Consider the following 21,811-nt stretch of genomic DNA (forward strand, 5'->3'; position numbering starts at 1 on the left):
CGATGCATCTAGCTCCTACTACCATCCAGAGTTCAAGTCCTGTTAATTGCTGTTGTGCAGCCATAATCACGTCGGAAACTTTTTCGCTTGAATCACCTGAGTACACATGACAGCTCCGGAAATGAAATCCCGTTTTATACTTGTGTACGCGATACTACCGACATCTGTATATGTGCATATCGCTACCCCATGAGTTTCGTCACCTCAATATAATGTTCATAAATCATATAACTATATTTTATCTGCATTTTATAATTGTTTTATTTATTCATCTGTATGACATTATCCTATTCGTATTGTTTATGGGCAAGGTCACGCACGTTCGATGTTTCTAGATTTACGAGGTCTGATATTCGTTTGGCTTTTAATTTTCTGGATATTGCAACAGTATTATCCGCCTAGTTTCCAAGGCCAACCTGAAGTTTACCGGTAATATTAATTTTCCACTGGTCGCGTTACGAGAGCTACGCAGTGAGTATCCCAGTATTGGGATTGCCACTCTACTGCTTCTGTGACAGCTGGATGTCTTGTCAGAGTTTACTCCCTAACAGAACCTAGCCTCACAACTCCTATAGATCCCTCCCTACTGTATTCTGTGGGACACATTTCGTCTGCCTTCTCTGTCAAGCCTTGTACTACCACCGGCATAGCTTTCTACTTCATCAAAGCACCTAAGCCTTCCCACCTGGCAGTTCTTTGTGCTTTCGATGCGGCTGTTTCTCATGGTCTCATGGGAGAGTGCTGAAATCATACCATCATCTGCCGGCATATTCGTGCACGTTTCTTCAGATTACACTTCATTATAAATAACTGCATCATCTGCAAAAAAAAGTCTGATATTACTATTCATACTGAGCGTCAGATCATTAAGATGCAACATGAACAACAAGACTCCCAATAAACCTCCTGGGTGAAGCCTGAAGTCACTTCTAATTCTACTCTCCGAGATAACGTTCTACGTCTTCTCAGTCAAAAAAACTTCAGTGTTTCTTTTACACCTAAAAAACTTTCGTTAGTAAACGTTAGCCCTATACCGAATCAAGTGCCTTTTGTACATCAAGCAATACAGTATCCACCAGAATGCCTTGATCCATGACTTACAGGATGTCAAGTGAGAACAGCTCAAGTTAGGTTTACCATAATCGTCGTTTTCTGATTCCATTGAGGTCATTTTATTCGAGATAACTCATTATATTTGAGGTCACAAAGTGTTCTAAGATATTACAACAGACGGATAAATTCTGCCAACCTTCTTGTAAGACGGGTGTTCGACCTATCTACGGTATATTGTGGTTAAAAGAGGGATACTTCAGCTGGAAATTCTGTATAGAATCTGACATGGATTCCATCAGTTGCTGGTACCTTTTTTCAATTTTAGCGATTTCAGTTGTTTTTAAATATCACTGACTCTAATATCTGGATCACTCATATTTGCAGCGGTGCGTGAATTAAACTGCACCAGCACTCCTGTGTCCACTTCCATAAACGAATATTTGAAATGGAGTGTGGCCATTCTGCTTTTTCTTTGCCCCCCCCCCCTACCACCACCTCTCCCCCCCCCCCGCCCCATGTCAGTTCCCTTTCCATTCATGAGCGTCTGTGCATTAACCTTGGTGCCGCTGACAACCTTTAACATGATCAGAATTTGTTTGCATTTTCTGAGAGATGTTTAGATAAAATTTTGCAGCGAAGCCATTGGATCCTTCACGCACTGCACTTTTGATAGCCAAACGTGTTACATATAGCATCTCTCTACCTATAGTCCTATCATTAATTTGTAGTTGCCGTATTTTCAGAATTTACTTTATCTCATAGTCAAATAGTAAGAATGAACGACGGCTTTCCCAGGCATCGAAGGAAAGCTATATCTGCGTGCATCGAGGCGAGCGAGTGGAGCATATTTCTATAGAGCCATTCATAACGCCACCAAGTTTGAATTTAGCGATACGTCAGGTGCGCCCAGCGAATATATCGTGAATTTATTCAGGGGAGGCCGAATATTGTAGATATATGTGGCGTATTCAACACATTTAGGATAAAGAACGGCTGTGCAATCGGAAACGTATTATTTTAGGGATGATGGGACCATATTTTAGACCCAGGTCAACTCCTTTCACCGAAGGATACTTGGTTAAGATATCTAAGAAAAAGTCTCAAGATACTTTACACTCCATTAGTGGGCACAGACATGACATATACAATACTAATCGAATTGCCTCACATTAGTTACAGAACGAAACACAATTAACTGTCGTAACATCATCCAAAGTGTTTACGATGTTACTTCAAACACGACAGTATAAATGAACGACGATACGATATTGCAGTGCCCATGTTATTCGGATTTACGATGTAATATTTCTCCAGACATTTAGATATGGCCGTGAGTCTTGCTCAGATAGCCTAATGGGAAGGCGACAGCTCGCTATAAGCGGGACATCCAGGTTCGACTCCGGTCCGGAACAAATTTTCATTGTCGTCAGTCTGTTATACAGCTGATGGTTGTCCATACTCGCAATTGCGAATACATTTCTTGTATAGTATAAATGCAGTACAGCGAAAAAAAGAGGCTGTATCTTCCGTACTTACAAAAATCAGTTTATCAGTGTATTTATGTTCAGGAATTCCATACTGAATCTACCTCAGCCTGAATATACATACAAGGTGAAAAACGTAATCTAACTTAAGGCTAAACAAAGATTTTCAGACATGAAGATGAGGGGAATCTAGATGTAAATCGACTCTACACTCTACAAATCGCTGTAAAATGTATGAAATTTGACCCTTTTTACTGTAACAGATATTACAGTTACATGTAATTTCACTCTTGAGTGAGGATACAGATAATATGTCCAGACCTCATTCTATTCATGGGTGAGGACACACGAAAGGTTGCTTATATGCTTTCAGTCATGCTGCAATTATCCTGCGTTCACAGTCTCTACGGCACACAAACAAAGAAGGCCGAAAAATATTTCAGATTCAGTCCGGAAAACACGCTATAATGTATAAAATGTCAATAGTTTTACAATAAGTAAACATTTTCTAAGTGAAAAAAAGCTGTTATATGCTGGCCAGTTAAAAAATTGAATTTATACTTATAATAAAATTTAACAAATGTAGCCCACCTTCACGATACATTATCTGTTCAGGAACGTATCTTTTTATGGGTGCATAATTTACTCTTTTCTGCGCAAGTGTAAGACATCTGTGGGTAATGGAGGATATTTTTGTTCCTTGTGCTATTTTTGTGAATGCGTCTGTTACTCCAAATTGGGTCTGTTGCTCGACAATAAACATCATATGAGAGTAACTGTAATGTTAGGCCGTTGATAGAATGTCAACTTTTTATACAGTTACCTAAGTGAGGCTCGAGGAAGGACAACAGATATAATAATTGCAGTTGTTTCTGTATAGTAAATACTTTGTATCCACGTATGGGATTGTCCCAGAACATTTTCTTCACTATATAAATGAATGACATTACGCAAATTAAGCCAGTTTGCTGGTAGTGTCATCCCCAAAATCAATAATTAAACCCAGAGCAAAAGTTGCTGAAATTAGACGTTTGAGAATATCTCTATTACGTGATTTCCAATTCAAATGCTTATGAATATGGACACTGATAAATCCTGAACATCAGTTTTACCTGTTTGCTTCTCCTGTATTCTGTTATTGCTAGTTACTTATCCTGTCTAGTATAGAGTTGAATGAAGAGTGTGCTGTTACTGAGAACAGTCAATAACATTTCTGAATATTTCACTTACTATTCCTTGTGTTGTATCTAACTGGCCTGGATACTCGCTTCATCAGTAAAGTGTTTTGTAAGTCTGCTATTTAGTTGAAAAACTGTCATCTCCACAGTGTCATACCTATGAAACCACTCACTTGCTTTACCTCCACCTGAACTAGTAGATGACTGTTCTGTTTTTTATACACATTCATCCTTTTTTCCCCAAAGAATTTATCTCATGTAACTGACTCTTTTTGTGAGTCAATATTTTAGTCCAAGACTACTGTGTTTTTAACGTTACACAACTTAGAATATTTCTAAATAAAAAGTATTTGTTTGTGGTTGACTTTTGGTCCACATGCTGCTAGATATTACTAAAATTTTTAAATTATTTTTCACAAGCAAAGAAAAAATTATCAAGTAATACTGTGTAATATACTCCTCATAATCTAGGTCTGTCCCTCAACACAGTGGTAATTTCTCAGTTGTACATGTAAAACAATATGCTGGTTTGGAATTGAAGATGTCGTGAAGTAAACTTTGTGAGTAGTACTAATCATAAAAGAAGATCCCTCTAAGCCAAGTAGCATAGGGACAAGGTGGAAGTCTGAGGTATCAACGACGCGATCACATAGGAGATGCTGATTCACTTTCTTTGTGGACAATACCTTCTGCCATATACTGGGTGGCTATAATTAAACTGACAGTGTTCAGAGTGCTGCAATTTGGGCTGTATAAATTGCAGAACGCTGAAACATTGTAGGTATGTTCATTAATCGGTGTGCTCCCAAAGTACGCTGAAAAAATAATAGTTCCACTTTCTGCCACCAGGTGAATATAAGGCGCTGTAAGTAGTCAGAATGTGAAATGTTTCCTGTCTTGACGTCAGTGTGCTGTTTGTCTCTTGTCAATGCATTTTGATTTCTTTTGTAGTGTGACTGTTTGTGAAAGGGTTAAGAAGGCTGAAGTTTTACATACACGTGAAATGGCTATTGACAAGAAAGAGCCGGCCGCGGTGGTCTAGCGGTTCTAGGCGCTCAGTCAGGAACCGCGCGACTGCTACGGTCGCAGGTTCGAATCCTGCCTCGGGCATGGATGTGTGTGATGTCCTTAGGTTAGTTAGGTTTAAGTAGTTCTAAGTTCTAGGGGACTTATGACCACAGATGTTGAGTCCCATAGTGCTCAGAGCCATTTGAACCATTTTTTGACAATAAAGACAATGCAAAGCTGGTAAAGTTGTTTTATGAGAACGGCAGGAATATCACCGACAGAAACAGCTGCGGAGAGGCCCCACGTCAATAAATGGGCTAAAGAATATGATCAAGGAACTAGAAGTAACAAGAATTACATGGTGGAGCAGGGAGAGAGTGGCGGTCCACTCCCGTGGCAGTTGTTGATGAAACTGCTGTAGCCACTTCCGACCGTGCAGTATACGCCTCAGAACCTGCAGCCAGTGCTCAACTTATGCCACCTAATTCTCTCCCCTGGTCGACAGTTCAAAAGAGTCTGCAGCACAAAAAAACGGTTCTAAGCACTATTGGACTTACTTAAGGGCATCACACACATCCATGCCCGAGTCAGGATACGAACCTGCGATCGTAGCAGCAGCACAGTTCCGGACTGAAGCGCCTAGAACCGCTCGGCCACAGCGGCCGGCTATGCAGCACAGTTTACGCTGGCATCTCTACAAGATTCAGAATATGCACCAGATGAAGCCCCAAGATAGGCCACGTTTTTTGGCATGGTTGAAAGTGGATGACATGTGTCCGAGTAACATACTTTCGATGGACGAGGACCATTTCACTCTGAACACACAAAACTGTCGCACATGGCGTTCTACTCCGCCACATGTTGTTCAGAAACATCCACTGCACTTAGCTTTTGTGACTGTGTGGTGTGGCTTCACGAGCTCCTTCAGTCTATGTCAATTTTTCTTCGAGTAGATCACACCACGCGGGCCTGTCAGGTGTACAGTGACATCTGCACGTTATAAGGACCTACTTGTGCATCAAGTGATCCCAGCTTTGCAAGAATGCAACTGTGTCCACGCTACTATTTTCATGCATAATGGAGTGACACCACATTCGCTTGTCAGGTGACAGATTTGCCTCAAGAAACCTTCAGTAAAGACAGCAACATTTCTAAACAGTTTCAAGATGTGTGACCTCCAGACCCCCCAACTAAATCCATGTGGGATTTGTGGACATCGTGTCTGTCAGGGATATAGATTTTTCCTGATCTGAAGGATACCATACGACGACATACGACCCTGATTACACCGGATATGCTGTGAGCAACGCTGTGTTACGGACGCAGAGTGTTGAAAATAGGATGCAATACTGAACATATGTTTTAATTTGTGTACATATCCTAGTAACGACTAGTAACGAGCCAGAACCACAGTTACCGTGTGTTCGATCGTTCCCTTTTCTTGCATGCGTATCACATTCTGACTGCTTACAGCGCCAGGTTTTCACCTGGTGACAGATAGTGGAACTATTATTTTTTTCGGCATAATCCGCGTACGCATCGATTAATGACCATTTAAATTAAAAAGTTCTCATTCAATAAAAACTTATAATCAATTATTAAATAGTAAATAACTAAAATAAATATTATAGTTCTAGACAGAAATAAAAAAAGATTAATGAACAAATAGAAAATGTGGTCCCAAGCTACGACATGGTCGCGAATAGAAAGTGACCTGAAACTGTAGAATAAAGTTTTTTTTTTACTTCACATCTATTGTCACAAACGTTTAGGTCCTCAGACTACCGGTTTCGGTCAGCAATGACCATATTCAGATCTGAAGCAAAATATGGGAAAAACACAAATACAACGAGTGGGTTGTCTACAGCTTAAAACAAAATAGGCCACGATGAGAAGTATTACTGACATATATATGAACACTGTAATTATGACGAGGCATACCTGTTTTATAAAAACCATCGTCAAATGCTAAACACAAATTCAGCGCCAGCATCGTCACACCTATATAAATAATAGTATATACAAGAATCATCTTGTCAGCAGCGCTACTGTTCAAAACAAACTGCCGTGCGGTATCCATTAAATGTTTGTGTCGCAAGCTCGCCAGATGTCGCTACGGTAGCCTTCTTACACATATTCTTAAATGATAATTGGTTCAAATGGCTCAAAGCACTATGTGACTTAACATCTGAGGTCATCAGTCCCCCAGATTTAGAACTACTTAAACCTAACTAACCTAAAGGCTTCACACACATCCATTCCCGAGGCAGGATTCGAACCTGCGACCGTAGCAGCAGCTTGGTTCCGGACTGCATCGCCTAGAACCGCTCTGCCACAGCAGCCGGCTAAATGATAACTGTTGTAAAATAAAAAGTAAGATGCAATCAGTAAAGCTTGTAGTGGGCTTGTAAAGTGTAAAAGTCACTACAGTAACAATATGCCATAAATTAAAACACGACGAATGTTAGATTGTTAAAATGGAAAAAGTTAAGAACAGTAATTGACATATGTTCAATTGGCGAAATTTTAGATAGTGACATAAATAACAAACAGCTTTCGGAGTTGTTGTTGTTGTTGTGGTCTTCAGTCCGGAGACTGGTTTGATGCAGCTCTCCATGCTACTCTATCCTGTGCAAGCTTCTTCATCTCCCAGTACCTACTGCAACCTACATCCTTCTGAATCTGCTTAGTGTATTCATCTCTTGGTCTCCCTCTACGATTTTTACCCTCCACGCTGCACTCCAATACTAAATTGGGAGTACACAGAAGAATATAAAAATTACAAAACAAATAGCTAAAGAACCCAATAAATGAAAACAGACAGCAGCAAATGATCAGCGCCCTCTGTTGGCGCTACCACCAGAACGTCGTGTAGATGAGAGGTGGTTAGAGGAACGTAAGCCGCGAGAGGACCCCTCGTACTCTTCTCCATTTATATAATACACTTGATGAACTGGTAGATGAAGAAGCTTGCACAGGATAGAGTAGCATGGAGAGCTGCATCAAACCAGTCCCTGGACTGAAGACCACAACAACAACAACTTGATGAACCAGATAGTCTTGTTCATGCACTGGTACGGTGTTTTATTTTTCTTTTCTTGGAAAGGCGTGCCGCAGAGTAAGAGGGGCCCTCTGGCGGTCAAGTTCCTCTGACCAGTTCACGCCTATGCGGAGTTCTGGAGGTAGCGCCATCAGAGGGCGCTGATTATTTGCTGCAGTCTGTTTTCATTTACTGGGCTTCTTTAGCTATTTGTTTTCTAATTTTTATATTAGTCTGTATACTCTGAAAGCTGTTTATTATTCATGTCATTATCTAAAATATCGCCATTGAGCGTCTCAGAATTACTGCAATTTTTTTCCATTTTAACAATCTAAGTTTGGTCGTGTATTAATTTATCGCATTTTATTACTGTAGTGACTTGTACACTTTATAAGCCCACTACAGACTTTAATGATTGCATCCGTCTTTTCGTTTTTAATCGTACAATTATCATTTAAGATTATGTGTACGCCTATACGCCTACAGTAGCACCAACATTTTGTGGCTCTTGTGCGGCAGTTCGTTTTGAACAGTAACTCTGCTGACTAGATGATTCTCGTGTATACCATAATTTATATATGTGTGACGTTGCTGGCACTGATTTTGTGTTTAATATTTGACAATGCCACTATGGCTCCAGTATACCGAAACGGGTAGTCTGAAGACCTACAAGTTTGTGACCATAGATGTGAAATAAAAGAAATTTATTCTAGAAAATGTGGTTTCTGGCTGCACCAATGCCTTTTCGAAGATTATTTGTTTCAAAGGCCTCCCTAATAATATACCCCTGAATCTGTACTTACTGTCATCATGACCCGTTCATAATCGTATCGTTGTTGTTCATCCCTCTTGGTTTGTCTTTTTCAGATGGCTGTGAAAACCAGATATGTAACAACCACGCGATCTGCAAGGTTGACACCTCGGGAAATCCACGCTGCGTATGTCCAGAGCCCTGCGAACACGTAAGTAGGAAGCAATCTCCATGTAGAACTCACATTACGGAGAAAACAGAACCTTAACACTATAGTAAAGCTGGCAGGGCTACAATGAAACACAAATGGACTGTGGAACTACACGTATTAGTGCATGACGAAGGAGAAAAGTAAAAGGATACTGTCCTCCGGTCTCATCTGTAAAGGAGGAGAAATGGGGTTGGGGTGATGAATGAGAGGTATGGAGCAGGGAACCACGCTAAATGTTAACATTGTTTGATTTTACTTCATAATATGATCAGAAGATATGAAATTCTTCATAGGATTCTCGCTTCGTATGCTGGACACTATCTGATCGGTAGTTATAGGCTATAGCCACAAAAAAAGAGTTTTAGTCTCTTGAACCATCTATATAACATGTGTCACTAATGCTGTGGCGCTCGTCCGAGACTGTACCTTTTTTATCAAAGACTGCTTTATTAATGGGCTGTGACGTTTTGTACCATTATACGGACTATGGACACGAGCATTTCAATGCGTACCGGGAACGCAGACAGTTACCTGCCGGCAAACAAAAAACTATTACCTAACTTGCGGCTGACAGTGACAAAACCCTTGGAATGAGAGTAGCCTCATCTTCTGTAATAGCTGTAATAGTCGTCGAAGGTTTATAATACATGTTTTTCACTTATCACTGCAGTAAGTAGAGTATTTGATAGAAATCTGGTAACTTTGATGGCTACACAAAAAGTCATTTTCTTCCACGAGAACTAAGTGCTTTTCGGCGATGCGTGTGTAAATTTATTTGTCGCAAGCTGTAACACCAAAGAGCTGCAGCCTCGAGAGAAATAACTGTCTCCTACCTGCATTTTCTTGTCTGAGCAAGGTTGTTTTTATCTCCGTCATCACGTACGTTTACCTCTCCCTATATATTTTAACCGCACCTACCGATCGTGACTACTCTCAATATCTTTCGCACAATGACGCCCGTTTCCGTACTTCGCTGTTTTATTTCGCTGCGAGTGGGAAGTAGCAACAGCAGTTTATCAGTGAAACTCCAATAGCCTCTAACTCTCCCGATTTAAGCAGTGCCTTCTAAATCAAATGTTCGCAGTTGCAGTTTCATCGTGTAACAAATACTTAACAGGAAGGTGTACTCTATTAACATGAGAAGAATAATGAATTTCGAATCTATGTTATGTCTGTATTCCGGAACACCCATAGAAACAAGGTGTGAGAATTTCACAATTAAAAAGTTGTCGTGCTTCCGTGTGTAAAACAAAAGTTGAGGAAATATATTTTTCGACCAACAAATATAAGCTTTCCGCAGCTAAAAAATAGCGCATTTCGCATCGAAATAAATTTGACGATGCGTGTCCCCTTTTATTTACCCAAATTGAATAAGTTCAGCCGGCCGTTGTGGCCGAGAGCTTCTAGGGGATTCAGTCTGGAACCGCTGGAACGCTACGTTCGTAGGTTCGAATCCTGCCTCGGGCACGGATGTGTGTGATGTCCTTAGGTTAGTTATGTTTAAGTAGTTCTAAGTTCTAAGGGACTGATGACCTCAGATGTTAAGTCCCATTGTGCTCAGAACCTTATTTTTTTCTTTTTTAATAAGTTCAGAGTGAATCTCTGACTTCTTACAAATGCTCTATACTGTAATTTTTCATTGTGCGTAATTAAGTTGTTGCACTAGTATTTCGTTGACGTGTACTTACTGTATTTACTAGTTGATGATATAGTAATTTGCGTAAAACATTGAAATATAACATTGATTCTTGCATTTGTAACTTATTTGATTTATCAATTTTTCTGTATGTTGCCTGTGTAAGCTAAAACTAGTTATTTTTAGACAAATGCTCTTTATTGTGTCAGTAAAATAAACATTTACCAAATCATCTATCAACTACGGTTTTTGCCTGCTCTAGGACTACGAGACAACCAGCACTTCTTGCGATGCGAAACTATCAGAAATTTCACAGTATGGTGATATTTATTTGTGCTGATGTTCTTTTTAATACATGTTGTTTCAAAAGGATCCACCTGAAATATAAGGCTGTCTGTGCTACGAGAATGAAGATAGAATCTGGGGTTGAATTTTACACTACGCAGGGGACTACAAAGTTTATACGGAGTGTCCAGAGTCGCTGCTGTGTGAGATTAATTTTTATTTTTTCTCTGTCAGTATAGATAGGTTTCGGACAAATTGCCACTATCGAGTGACCTGCGATACTGTGTGGGTGACATTATTTTCATTACACATTTTTATGGTATAGAAGAACACTGAGCGTGGATTTTACTTCGTAGATATTGTCTAGATGGACTGACATAACTACACCATTGTTGGCAACGGTATTTTGAGTGTCGTTCGATATTTTCTGAATTAAGGACGTAATAATTTGTTACGACAGTAATTTACCAGTTTTTAGCTACCACACCATATGTCTACAAAGTATAACCACTGCTATAAAGATGATATATTCATTATTTGATTTCACATGTATCTGTGGTTTCTGTATGTTCGTATTAGTCTGTGTTTATGGTGATCGAAGGTGCTATTACTTGATACGTTTCTACGGGTATGCTTTTTTTTACGTTTATGCATTTGCAAACTTCTGTTTTAGATAATTTTTGTAAATTATGAGATTATCATACTTACTATATTGCGTCTCTCACATATGATTGCAGAGGAGCAACGGTGTTAAGGTGTTAAATTGGCGTGTATCATCTTTGGCTGTACACAGAACATTGATTTTAAGCGTTTCCTTTTTCGAGTATTTCAGTAAATTTTTTTTGCATAGTATTGATGTATAAGTTCCGTCTGTACATTCAATATATGTTTTGATTAGTTTCTTATGTCTATATAAATTTCACGTTGCTACCATGAACTTTCTCTAGGAACTTATTCGTTTTCTTTTGCGAGTATTTCATTAAATTTTTTAAAAATACTATTGATGTTGAAGATACGTCTGTTCATTTAATATGTCTTGTGATTGGTTTCTTACCTATATTTAAATTTCACTTTTCTACCGTGAAGTTCTCGAGGAACCTCAAATTTATATATACATAAGAAATTAACCACAAGACATAATGAACGAACCGAGGGATCTTAAACATCAATACTGCTTAAAAAAAATTAGTGAAACACTCGAAAAAGAAACCGGATAAGTTCCTCCAGAATGTTCATAATAGGAACATGAAATTTATATACAAATCACAAACCAACCATACAACATATTGACGGATCTAAAACATCAATAATATTTTTAAAAAATTATTGAAGTACCCGAGGAAGAAAACGCGTATAGTCACAGCGCTGTGTGCTGCCAAAGATGACGCACACCAATACAAAACCTTAACACAGTTGTTCATATACACGCTGTGGGAACGTCTGTCAGAGAATTAATACAATACGTACCATAATGTCGTAATTTATGAAAAAATTCTCGAAAATAGAAATTCAAAAAAGCAGACACGTCAAATAAAAAACGTCTACCCAGTAAACATCTATAAATTAATAGCACTTTCGATCGCTGTAAACAGACCACTACGAGCATATAGCAACCATAGATACACGCACAATCAAATAACGTGTATATCATCTGTATAACAGTGCTTATACTTCGTAAACATATGAAATTGTAGCTCCAAAACTGTCACATTACTCTCAGAACAAATTAATCACCACCTGAAATCAGAAAATGAAGAACAACACTCCAAATACAGTTACCATTGATGTTATATGTATGTCAGTCCATCTAGACAATATATACATATAAGTGGCAGTCCTTGCTTAGTGGTCTTCTGTATCATAAAAATGTATAATGGAGATAATGTCATCCACACTGTATCGCAGGTTACTCGATAATGGCAATTTAGACGAAAAAGATCTGTAGTGAAAGAGAAAAAATAAAACTTAATCTCACACAGCAGCTAGTCAGGAGCCTCATTATAAGTATGTCACTTACACTACCCTGTATGTCGTATGGAACACATACTGTGCACCAAAAAAACTCTATCTTGAAGAGAGTTGTCCTATTTTACTAGGGTGTTCTTTCCGTATGTATAAGGCGATATTTTAAATTACGTTTAAAATGAAAGCTCTCATTAGTTAAATTCTCCCCATACTACTGCGAGCACGTCTGGACTTGTATTCACTGCTTCCCTACTGGGCTCGCAAATTAGGCAAAGTTATTGGAAGGAAAGGCATAAAAAAAAAGACGACCTTGGTGGCCAGCAGTGCAAACTTAAAAAGCGCAGTGCCGTACTATCGACAAAAACCACGACGCCCAGATGTAACTGGATTGCGCCTCTTAAAACGAACAACGCAAACGCCCTTTTCTGTTGTGTTATCGTCATCTCAGCTCGGCATACACTGGCTGGTGAAAGAGAGAACGATCTAGGTACACCAGGGACAACACTACCTGCAACCACATGAACCTGCAACTTCTAACAGTGCCAAGGTAAAATTGGAAATTTGTAGTAAGGACTATGGTACCAAACTGCTGATGTCATCGGTCCCTAGGCTTACGCACTACTAATATAACTTAAGCTAACTTACGCTAAGGACAACACACACACACACTCATGCCCGAGGGAGGACTCGAATCTCCGACGAGGGGGCCAAGGTAAACATTTGGCTTCAATATCTAAGGTAAAATTCACCCTAAATTTCTATCTTTATTGATTTAGAAGTTCAGTGAAGTTGGGTGAATCTGTATGAAACACCCAGTATTTCCCACATCTAACCGGGAACCCTCTGTAACATATGAAATGATTGTGTAGTGTAAATAACTTTTAAAAGTTTAAGATTAGGTTTACACAGACATGAGAATAATAGGAATAATAATTATGCCAATGGACAACATACACTGACTGACAAAAAAGCGAAGCACCCAGAAGGGGAGCTGGAAAGAAAATGCAATTTTACTAATTGAGAGGATATATGATGTCATTACAGTCATCACAACATCGAGTCTCATTTACGAGGCCTGTTCAGAAAGTAAGCTCCGATTGATTGCCAAATTGAAACCACAGTGAACATCAGAAATGTTTTACTTGTAACAATTAGCTACACCTTTCAGCTACTTCTCTACGTAGTCGCCGTTCTGACTTAGACTTTTGTCATAGCGTTGTACCAACTTTTCAATAGCCTCATCATAGAAGGCAGCCGCCAGTGCTTTCCGCCAATTCTCCACGCTGGCCTACACCTCGTTGTCTGTGTCAAAATGTTGTCTTCAAAGACAGCGGTTCATGTGACCAGAGATGAAACTCAGGGGGAGACAATTGCGGACTGTATTGTGGGTAATCTCACATTTCCATTTGAAAACGATGCAGGAGCATCTTCATTGCCCCTGCAGAATGCGGCTGAGAATTGTCTTGAAGAAGAAACAGCACGACAGTTATGTAATGTTAGCTGCATAGCTTCAGGCGAAATTTCTCACCAGGCCCTCGTACTTGGCGGCAGACACTATTTTCTAGACATCTTTACGCACTCACTGCGAGCTCAGAAATGAGAAGAGCGACGTGATGCTAACTGGGGTTATACTAGAGACACTACCCAACACATCTGTGCAAAGCTTTATCGGATTTTCATAGTCGTTTCCATTTCGCGACCGATCGGAGCTTACTTTCTGAACGCCCCTCGTATAAGGAACTTGGCATATGAGTCCACTTAGCAATGTGACATTGAACCTCCTCTGATCGGGATGCATGCACTTATTCTGTTGGGGAGGATGTCATAAAACTAGTTCACAACTGTTGTAACTGGTCCTATGTATCCTCGCACTGGGGCGGTCTTGACGTCTGAGCTGGTTTCACGAGTTCTATCGGAAACAGATCTACCTTGCTGGCTACAGGAGTACTTCAACATTACGCAGACTATTCGTAGAGACACGTGCCATGTGTGGGCGATCACTGTCATGTTGAAAAACGGCACCACGATACTGTCGCAAGGAATGTAACACACGATGACGCAGGGAGTCGTGACATACCGTTGTGTCATCAGATTTCCTTCGAACTAGCAGCCAGGACCTGACGTCTTACTCGCTGTATCTCCATAACATGACACCAGAAGTACTACCGCTGTGTGTTTACAAAACATTGGAACAATGAATCCTCTTACCAGGTCACTGCCATGTTGGCCGACGATGGTCACTCATGGCAGTGCAGAACCTCATTTCAGTGCCGAAAACAATGCGATGCCATTCGTCGACAGTTCACTTTCCCTCTCCAAATGCAGCCGTTTTTGTTTTGTTGTTAACAGCAGCCTGCGGTGACCGCCACGTGTGGTTGATGCTATTCCCAGACTAATGGTATCGGATGGCATAGAACGTTGAAGACAGTCCATTATTTGTTCTCGGATGGTAGGCGCAGCTGTGAAAGTTACGGTGTGTTTGTTCCTCAGTACAGCGCTCTCCTCTGGGTGGTCGCATGTGCTCAACCAGAACCACGACTACTAGTACGCCCGCCCTGCCACGCACTCCAGCATGGGCCACTGTCACGTTAGAATACCCCAAAACTCTGGATACTGAACGATACGACCATCTGGCCAAAAGGAGACCCACAATGAGGCCCCTTTCACTCTCAGTTGCTGATAAAGCTGTCTCACAAGCGTATTTCGGCATCTCTTTGTCGTTCATAGAGATCACTCAAAATCTAAAGCTGGCTACGACCCTTGTACAGCCTTCCATGCCTGATAACAACACTAAACACAAACAATACTAGTGCACTCTGGTACCCATTCTACCTGTCACAGACAATTCCAATTCTGATGATGTGTACATGTATGAAACTAAATTAATATCCAACCGTGTCGTCAGACAAAGACTTAGGAGGGATCTATGACCCATTGTGAGACCATCATGCGAAGTCTCTGGAATCACCTGGCACTAAAAGGCCAAAATCGTGGTAGCTGGGGGTGGAAATTGTTGAGAGCTTTTCTTAACGTATGACCTCAAGTGGGACCACATCGGTTTCTGATTAAAATGTCTGCTGATGGTGACAATTTTGATAAAGATGACGCATACACACAGTGCAAGCTACGAGTTGTGATAGCTGTGAACAGCAGCGAAGTCGTAAAATCTGCGAAAAAGAAAGTGACGGGATGAACCAGACAGGAAGTGAGAACTGGCCTGGTATGACAGTCCTGCGAAGACTCACACACCTTGCTTCGAACTGTACCGGTGATTTTATCATAAAGAACAATCATCTTTAGGTACAGGTGCTGGAAGCTCGCCAGAATTGTTAAGTCAGGGGAGGTATACAATCCGAGCAAGCAGTGAGATCTAGCAGCAAAATAACTATGTAACGACTAAGTTCTCCTTAATATTCGTTTACCCACCGAGGACCTATTTTCATTTCCTGCTAATATACAGTGAAATCTCGTTATCCAAATCTCATTAAAACCGATCTCCGATTCATCCGCATCGTTAGGTATTTTTTTAATGCAGTAACTCTAAGGCTGATACTCCGGATGTAATGGCAGCAACAATGTCGCGACAGACATTAAATCTGAATTCAGCGAACCGCCATATTCGGATCCTGGCATGTCGTCAGTTAACAAGATAACATTGGGTTGTAAAGATTCATTGGTTTTCGGAAATCGACATGTTAACCAACCAATGTGTACGTTTACGAAATTACATTGATACCCAATCATATCGTCTGGTTCATATCAGGTAGCGCTTTGTAATGATTGGGGGCACAAACAGAACTTCACCGACAATGTAAAAGTCTACGAAAAAGGATAAGCAACATCACGGAGAGAAAGCTGCATTGAAATGTGGGTGGGCTGGGCACGTTTCTAGAAACAAAGATGAGAACCGGATATCATGGAAAGGACAGCGTCACTGATATGGTGGTTGAATGGCCACATCACGGACGGGGCAGCTTCACTGAAATGGCGGTGGGCTGTTCACATTTCCAGAAGCAAAGTTTAGAGCCGGGCAAAACTGGTGCTGCTAGAAACACCACAGAAGCCTTTGTAATCTTCGTTTATAGTCGGTAATGCGAGTGGTTCTGTCTGGCGGTGACTCATCGAACGAGAGCAGTGCAACTCCTGTTTACATATACATTTACACTCCTGGAAATTGAAATAAGAACACCGTGAATCCATTGTCCCAGGAAGGGGAAACTTTATTGACACATTCCTGGGGTCAGATACATCACATGATCACACTGACAGAACCACAGGCACATAGACACAGGCAACAGAGCATGCACAATGTCGGCACTAGTACAGTGTATATCCACCTTTCGCAGCAATGCAGGCTGCTATTCTCCCATGGAGACGATCGTAGAGATGCTGGATGTAGTCCTGTGGAACGGCTTTCCATGCCATTTCCACCTGGCGCCTCAGTTGGACCAGCGTTCGTGCTGGACGTGCAGACCGCGTGAGACGACGCTTCATCCAGTCCCAAACATGCTCAATGGGGGACAGATCCGGAGATCTTGCTGGCCAGGGTAGTTGACTTACACCTTCTAGAGCACGTTGGGTGGCACGGGATACATGTGGACGTGCATTGTCCTGTTGGAACAGCAAGTTCCCTTGCCGGTCTAGGAATGGTAGAACGATGGGTTCGATGACGGTTTGGATGTACCGTGCACTATTCAGTGTCCCCTCGACGATCACCAGTGGTGTACGGCCAGTGTAGGAGATCGCTCCCCACACCATGATGCCGGGTGTTGGCCCTGTGTGCCTCGGTCGTATGCAGTCCTGATTGTGGCGCTCACCTGCACGGCGTCAAACACGCATACGACCATCATTGGCACCAAGGCAGAAGCAACTCTCATCGCTGAAGACGACACGTCTCCATTCGTCCCTCCATTCACGCCTGTGGCGACACCACTGGAGGCGGGCTGCACGATGTTGGGGCGTGAGCGGAAGACGGCCTAACGGTGTGCGGGACCGTAGCCCAGCTTCATGGAGACGGTTGCGAATGGTCCTCGCCGATACCCCAGGAGCAACAGTGTCCCTAATTTGCTGGGAAGTGGCGGTGTGGTCCCCTACGGCACTGCGTAGGATCCTACGGTCTTGGCGTGCATCCGTGCGTCGCTGCGGTCCGGTCCCAGGTCGACGGGCACGTGCACCTTCTGCCGACCACTGGCGACAACATCGATGTACTGTGGAGACCTCACGCCCCACGTGTTGAGCAATTCGGCGGTACGTCCACCCGGCCTCCCGCATGCCCACTATACGCCCTCGCTCAAAGTCCGTCAACTGCACATACGGTTCACGTCCACGCTGTCGCGGCATGCTACCAGTGTTAAAGACTGCGATGGAGCTCCGTATGACACGGCAAACTGGCTGACACTGACGGCGGCGGTGCACAAATGCTGCGCAGCTAGCGCCATTCGACGGCCAACACCGCGGTTCCTGGTGTGTCCGCTGTGCCGTGCGTGTGATCATTGCTTGTACAGCCCTCTCGCAGTGTCCGGAGCAAGTATGGTGGTTCTGACACACCGGTGTCAATGTGTTCTTTTTTCCATTTCCAGGAGTGTATTTTCATGCCCCTGACTTTTCGGTCACACTATTTTATGACGTATACAACTAGTTTACGGTAATGGGTGTAATGTCTAGTATGATATGAAGAACTTGCCGCAAGAAAGTTGTGGAAGGCTACTTAAAAACCATTCAGATGGCCCTAATATATATATATATATATATATATATATATATATATATATATATATATATATATATATATATATATATATATATATAAGCCACTGAGCATGTCAGATCGTGTCACAGTATTTATGTACTGATGGAAGTTGTTTCCTGTGCGCGGAGAACTACTGCAAAGTCCAGCAAGTAAGAAATATAAGAATAATAGACAGCGAAAATCACGTCGTATGTCTTTCGGTATAGTATATCACTCGGCAGTCTATAGTTCCATTCGGAAGTTTGTGTAATCCCAATGTAATTAACTAAATTATCAACACCTTTCGCAGAGTGAGATGCAATTCGCAGCTACCTGGCGCGCTCCTGCAGCTTCGGCAACCCGCCGCGCACACATTCGGGTCACGCGCCGCTGTTAAGATGTTCTAGACAGCCCCCGCCTGTAATTGAAAGTTTCAACAGCGCGAGAACACCATTACGCCGTTGTATTTATTTTGCGCAGCCTCCTTTTCGCTGATTGTGTTATATTAAGAGGCGGCTCCTGAATGCTAAAAACGCGCCGCGGGAGCGCGTCTTTGTATCGGAGCTCTCCGGAAAATTGGGTTTCGCCGGCTCCGGTAACGGTGCCTCGTTTCTTAGAGCTGACGCGCGCATTTCAGCCGCCACGGCGGCGAGTTTGTCGCGCCGACGGATCTGCCTGTCTGCCTCTTTAGGCCGTCCCTGTCGTGAATACTTATTACGCTAATCTAGAGACGCCTGCACGGATTGTCGATCGCCTGCGCAGTATCCTCTTAAGATTCTGAATCCGCACACAAGAGTTCACTTGTTAGACATCTATTGCTAATCAATGGACATTCCCTAAATCACCCTAAATTTGCGGTGCAGGAATTGCAAATACGGACAATATTGCAGCAGTAAAACATATACCTGTAGTGAGTAAATCGTATCGATTAAACAGACCATGTACAGCATGTCGGAGGAAGATGCAATACTTTTTGCGTCTACATGAAACTGTGACGAGAATTTTGAAATTTTTAAAACTTGAGTACTCACACGTGTTTCATAAGGATTTTTTCATACTGAAAACCAATGTATGTGATAAAATCGTAACTTTCATCTTCCGTAGTATTTCTTTTTCTACAGTTTGAACTGATGGCCATCTCAACCCGAAGATCGTAGTAAGTTAGCAAAATAATTTTGATACCGTCAGCAATTTTGTTCCACATCTACATCTACATCGATACTCTGCAAATCACATTTAAGTGCCTGGCCAAGGGTTCATCGAACCACCTTCAAAATTCTCTATTATTCCAATCTCGTATAGCGCGCGGAAAGAATGAACACCTACATCTTTCCGTACGAACTCTGATTTCCCTTATTTTATCGTGGTGATCGTTCCGGCCTATGTAGGTCCACGTCAACAAAATATTTTCGCATTCGGAGGAGAGAGTTGGTGATTGGAATTTCGTGAGAAGATTCCGTCGCAACGAAAAACGCCTTTCTTTTAATGATGTCCATCCCAAATCCTGTATCATTTCTGTGACACTCTCTCCCATATTTCGCGATAATACGAAACGTGCTGTCTTTCTTTGAACTTTTTCGATGTACTTCGTCAGTCCTACCTGGTAAGGATCCCACACCGCACAGCAGTATTCTAAAAGAGGACGGACAAGCGTAGTGTAGGCAGTCTCCTTAGTAGGTTTGTTACATTTTCTAAGTGTCCTGCCAATAAAACGCAGCCTTTGGTTAGCCTTACCCACAACATTTTCTACGTGTTCTTTCCAATTTAAGTTGTTCGTAATAGTAATACCTAGATATCTAGTTGAATTTACGGCTTTTAGATTAGACTGATTTATCGTGTAACCGAAGATAACGAGTTCCTTTTCGCACTCATGTGGATGACCTCACACTTTTCCTTATTTAGGGTCAACTGCCACGTTTCGCACCATTCAGATATTTCTTATAAATCGTTTCGCAGTTTGTTTTGATCTTCTGATGACTTTATTAGTCGATAAATGACAGCGTCATCTGCAAACAACCGAAGACGGCTGCTCAGATTGTCTCCCAAATCGTTTATATAGATAAGGAACAGCAAAGGGCCTATAACACTACCTTGGGGAACGCCTGAAATCACTTCTGTTTCACTTGATGACTTTCCGTCACTTACTACGAACTGTAACCTCTCTGACAGTAAATCGCAAATCCAGTCACGTAACTCAGACGATATTCCATAAGCACGCAATTTTACTACGAGCCGCTTGTGTGGTACAGTGTGAAAAGCCTTCTGGATATCCACGACGTATTTTATTGTCCCTAACACAAAATAAAAGTTTATACTGCTGTTATTGACCGTTCTGTTTTATAGAACAGTCGTTACACATATCAGCTTTATCTGTGCATGTTTTATGAAGCTACTTCTTATAGTGAATTCACTGAATCGAGTCGACGCACGTCCTTTTTTTCCGAAGAAGTTTCCTTTAGAGACAACACAGACATTGTCGTCAGCAGTCGATTTTACTTTTCTCCCTCGTTTGATAGAATCTCGGTCTGCTTTCAAACTTTGTAGTCTTTCGTGCGCTGTCAACACCGATGCAGTTTTCTTCGTCTTTTCCCTGGCGTTTTCAAAATTGGTATCAGCGCCATCTTTTCAAACGAGCTAGAGATCCCTGCCTTAGCTGCAATACTTGCGTCAGATGCAACTTCTGAGTTTACAAATTGATTATTAGTGATGGGTTCTGAGTTGCCAGATATACCAGATACACCAAGAACTCTGGTTCCATTGTGATGCTTCTCCGTAATTTCTAGACATCACCTGCAAATAAATAAACGGACAAAAAAGTATTACGAGTGTCCCACTTACCACAAAGAAAATTTGGCGTCATTCCTAGGTATCGGAGTGAGATGCAAGCTGAAACTGGTGTTCCAGTATGGAAGCAGACAGGAACTAACTGAACTCACGTTTAGTTCGAAATATAGAGTGCATGATAAACATACGGTTATAACTAGTAAAAATATATAGAAATCGCTGTTATTGTTTTTAAATACATCTGCGATTGCTTTAGACAGTAAGTTTTAATAAATAACACAGTTTTTTGGCTTCCAAAGGCAAAAAATATTCGTTACAAACGCATGTACCCCTTGTCCCTTCAGACTTGGGCTCATGGTAGCTGTGGACCTCTGGGTGCTGCGCTCTCGTGCCACAGTGAAGAAACACGAGCATATAGCCATCATACCGCGACTGCCATCTTCCCCTGATTCACTCTACGTTTTGTGAAGCAACGAATCACAACGTTGTCCAAATTTATTTTGTCAAGATATATTTTTTTGTAGTATCCTCATAAATCTTTACGAAAGCAGTGCTAATTCATCAAGGCATTGTAGTCTTACAAACTCTCGCTGAGGAACATACCTTGTCAGGACGAAAAACGGAAAACGACATCTACATCTACAGCAGCCCTGACGCGGCCTCTAATGAAGCGTTAGTGTTGACTTGA

At 41.6% G+C, this 21,811-nt stretch overlaps 1 protein-coding gene across 1 annotated transcript in view; it reads left to right on the forward strand.

The window, feature by feature from the left end:
• LOC126234947 (agrin-like) overlaps positions 1–21,811 on the forward strand; it is a 1,214,606-nt gene that overhangs the window by 854,800 nt on the left and 337,995 nt on the right. The window contains exon 7 of the mRNA XM_049943685.1: positions 8,631–8,725. Within this exon, the coding sequence (XP_049799642.1) occupies positions 8,631–8,725 (95 nt within the window). The remainder of the gene's footprint in view (positions 1–8,630; positions 8,726–21,811) is intronic.

This window comes from Schistocerca nitens, chromosome 2 (assembly GCF_023898315.1).
Source record: "Schistocerca nitens isolate TAMUIC-IGC-003100 chromosome 2, iqSchNite1.1, whole genome shotgun sequence".
Classification (NCBI taxonomy): Eukaryota; Metazoa; Arthropoda; class Insecta; order Orthoptera; family Acrididae; genus Schistocerca; species Schistocerca nitens.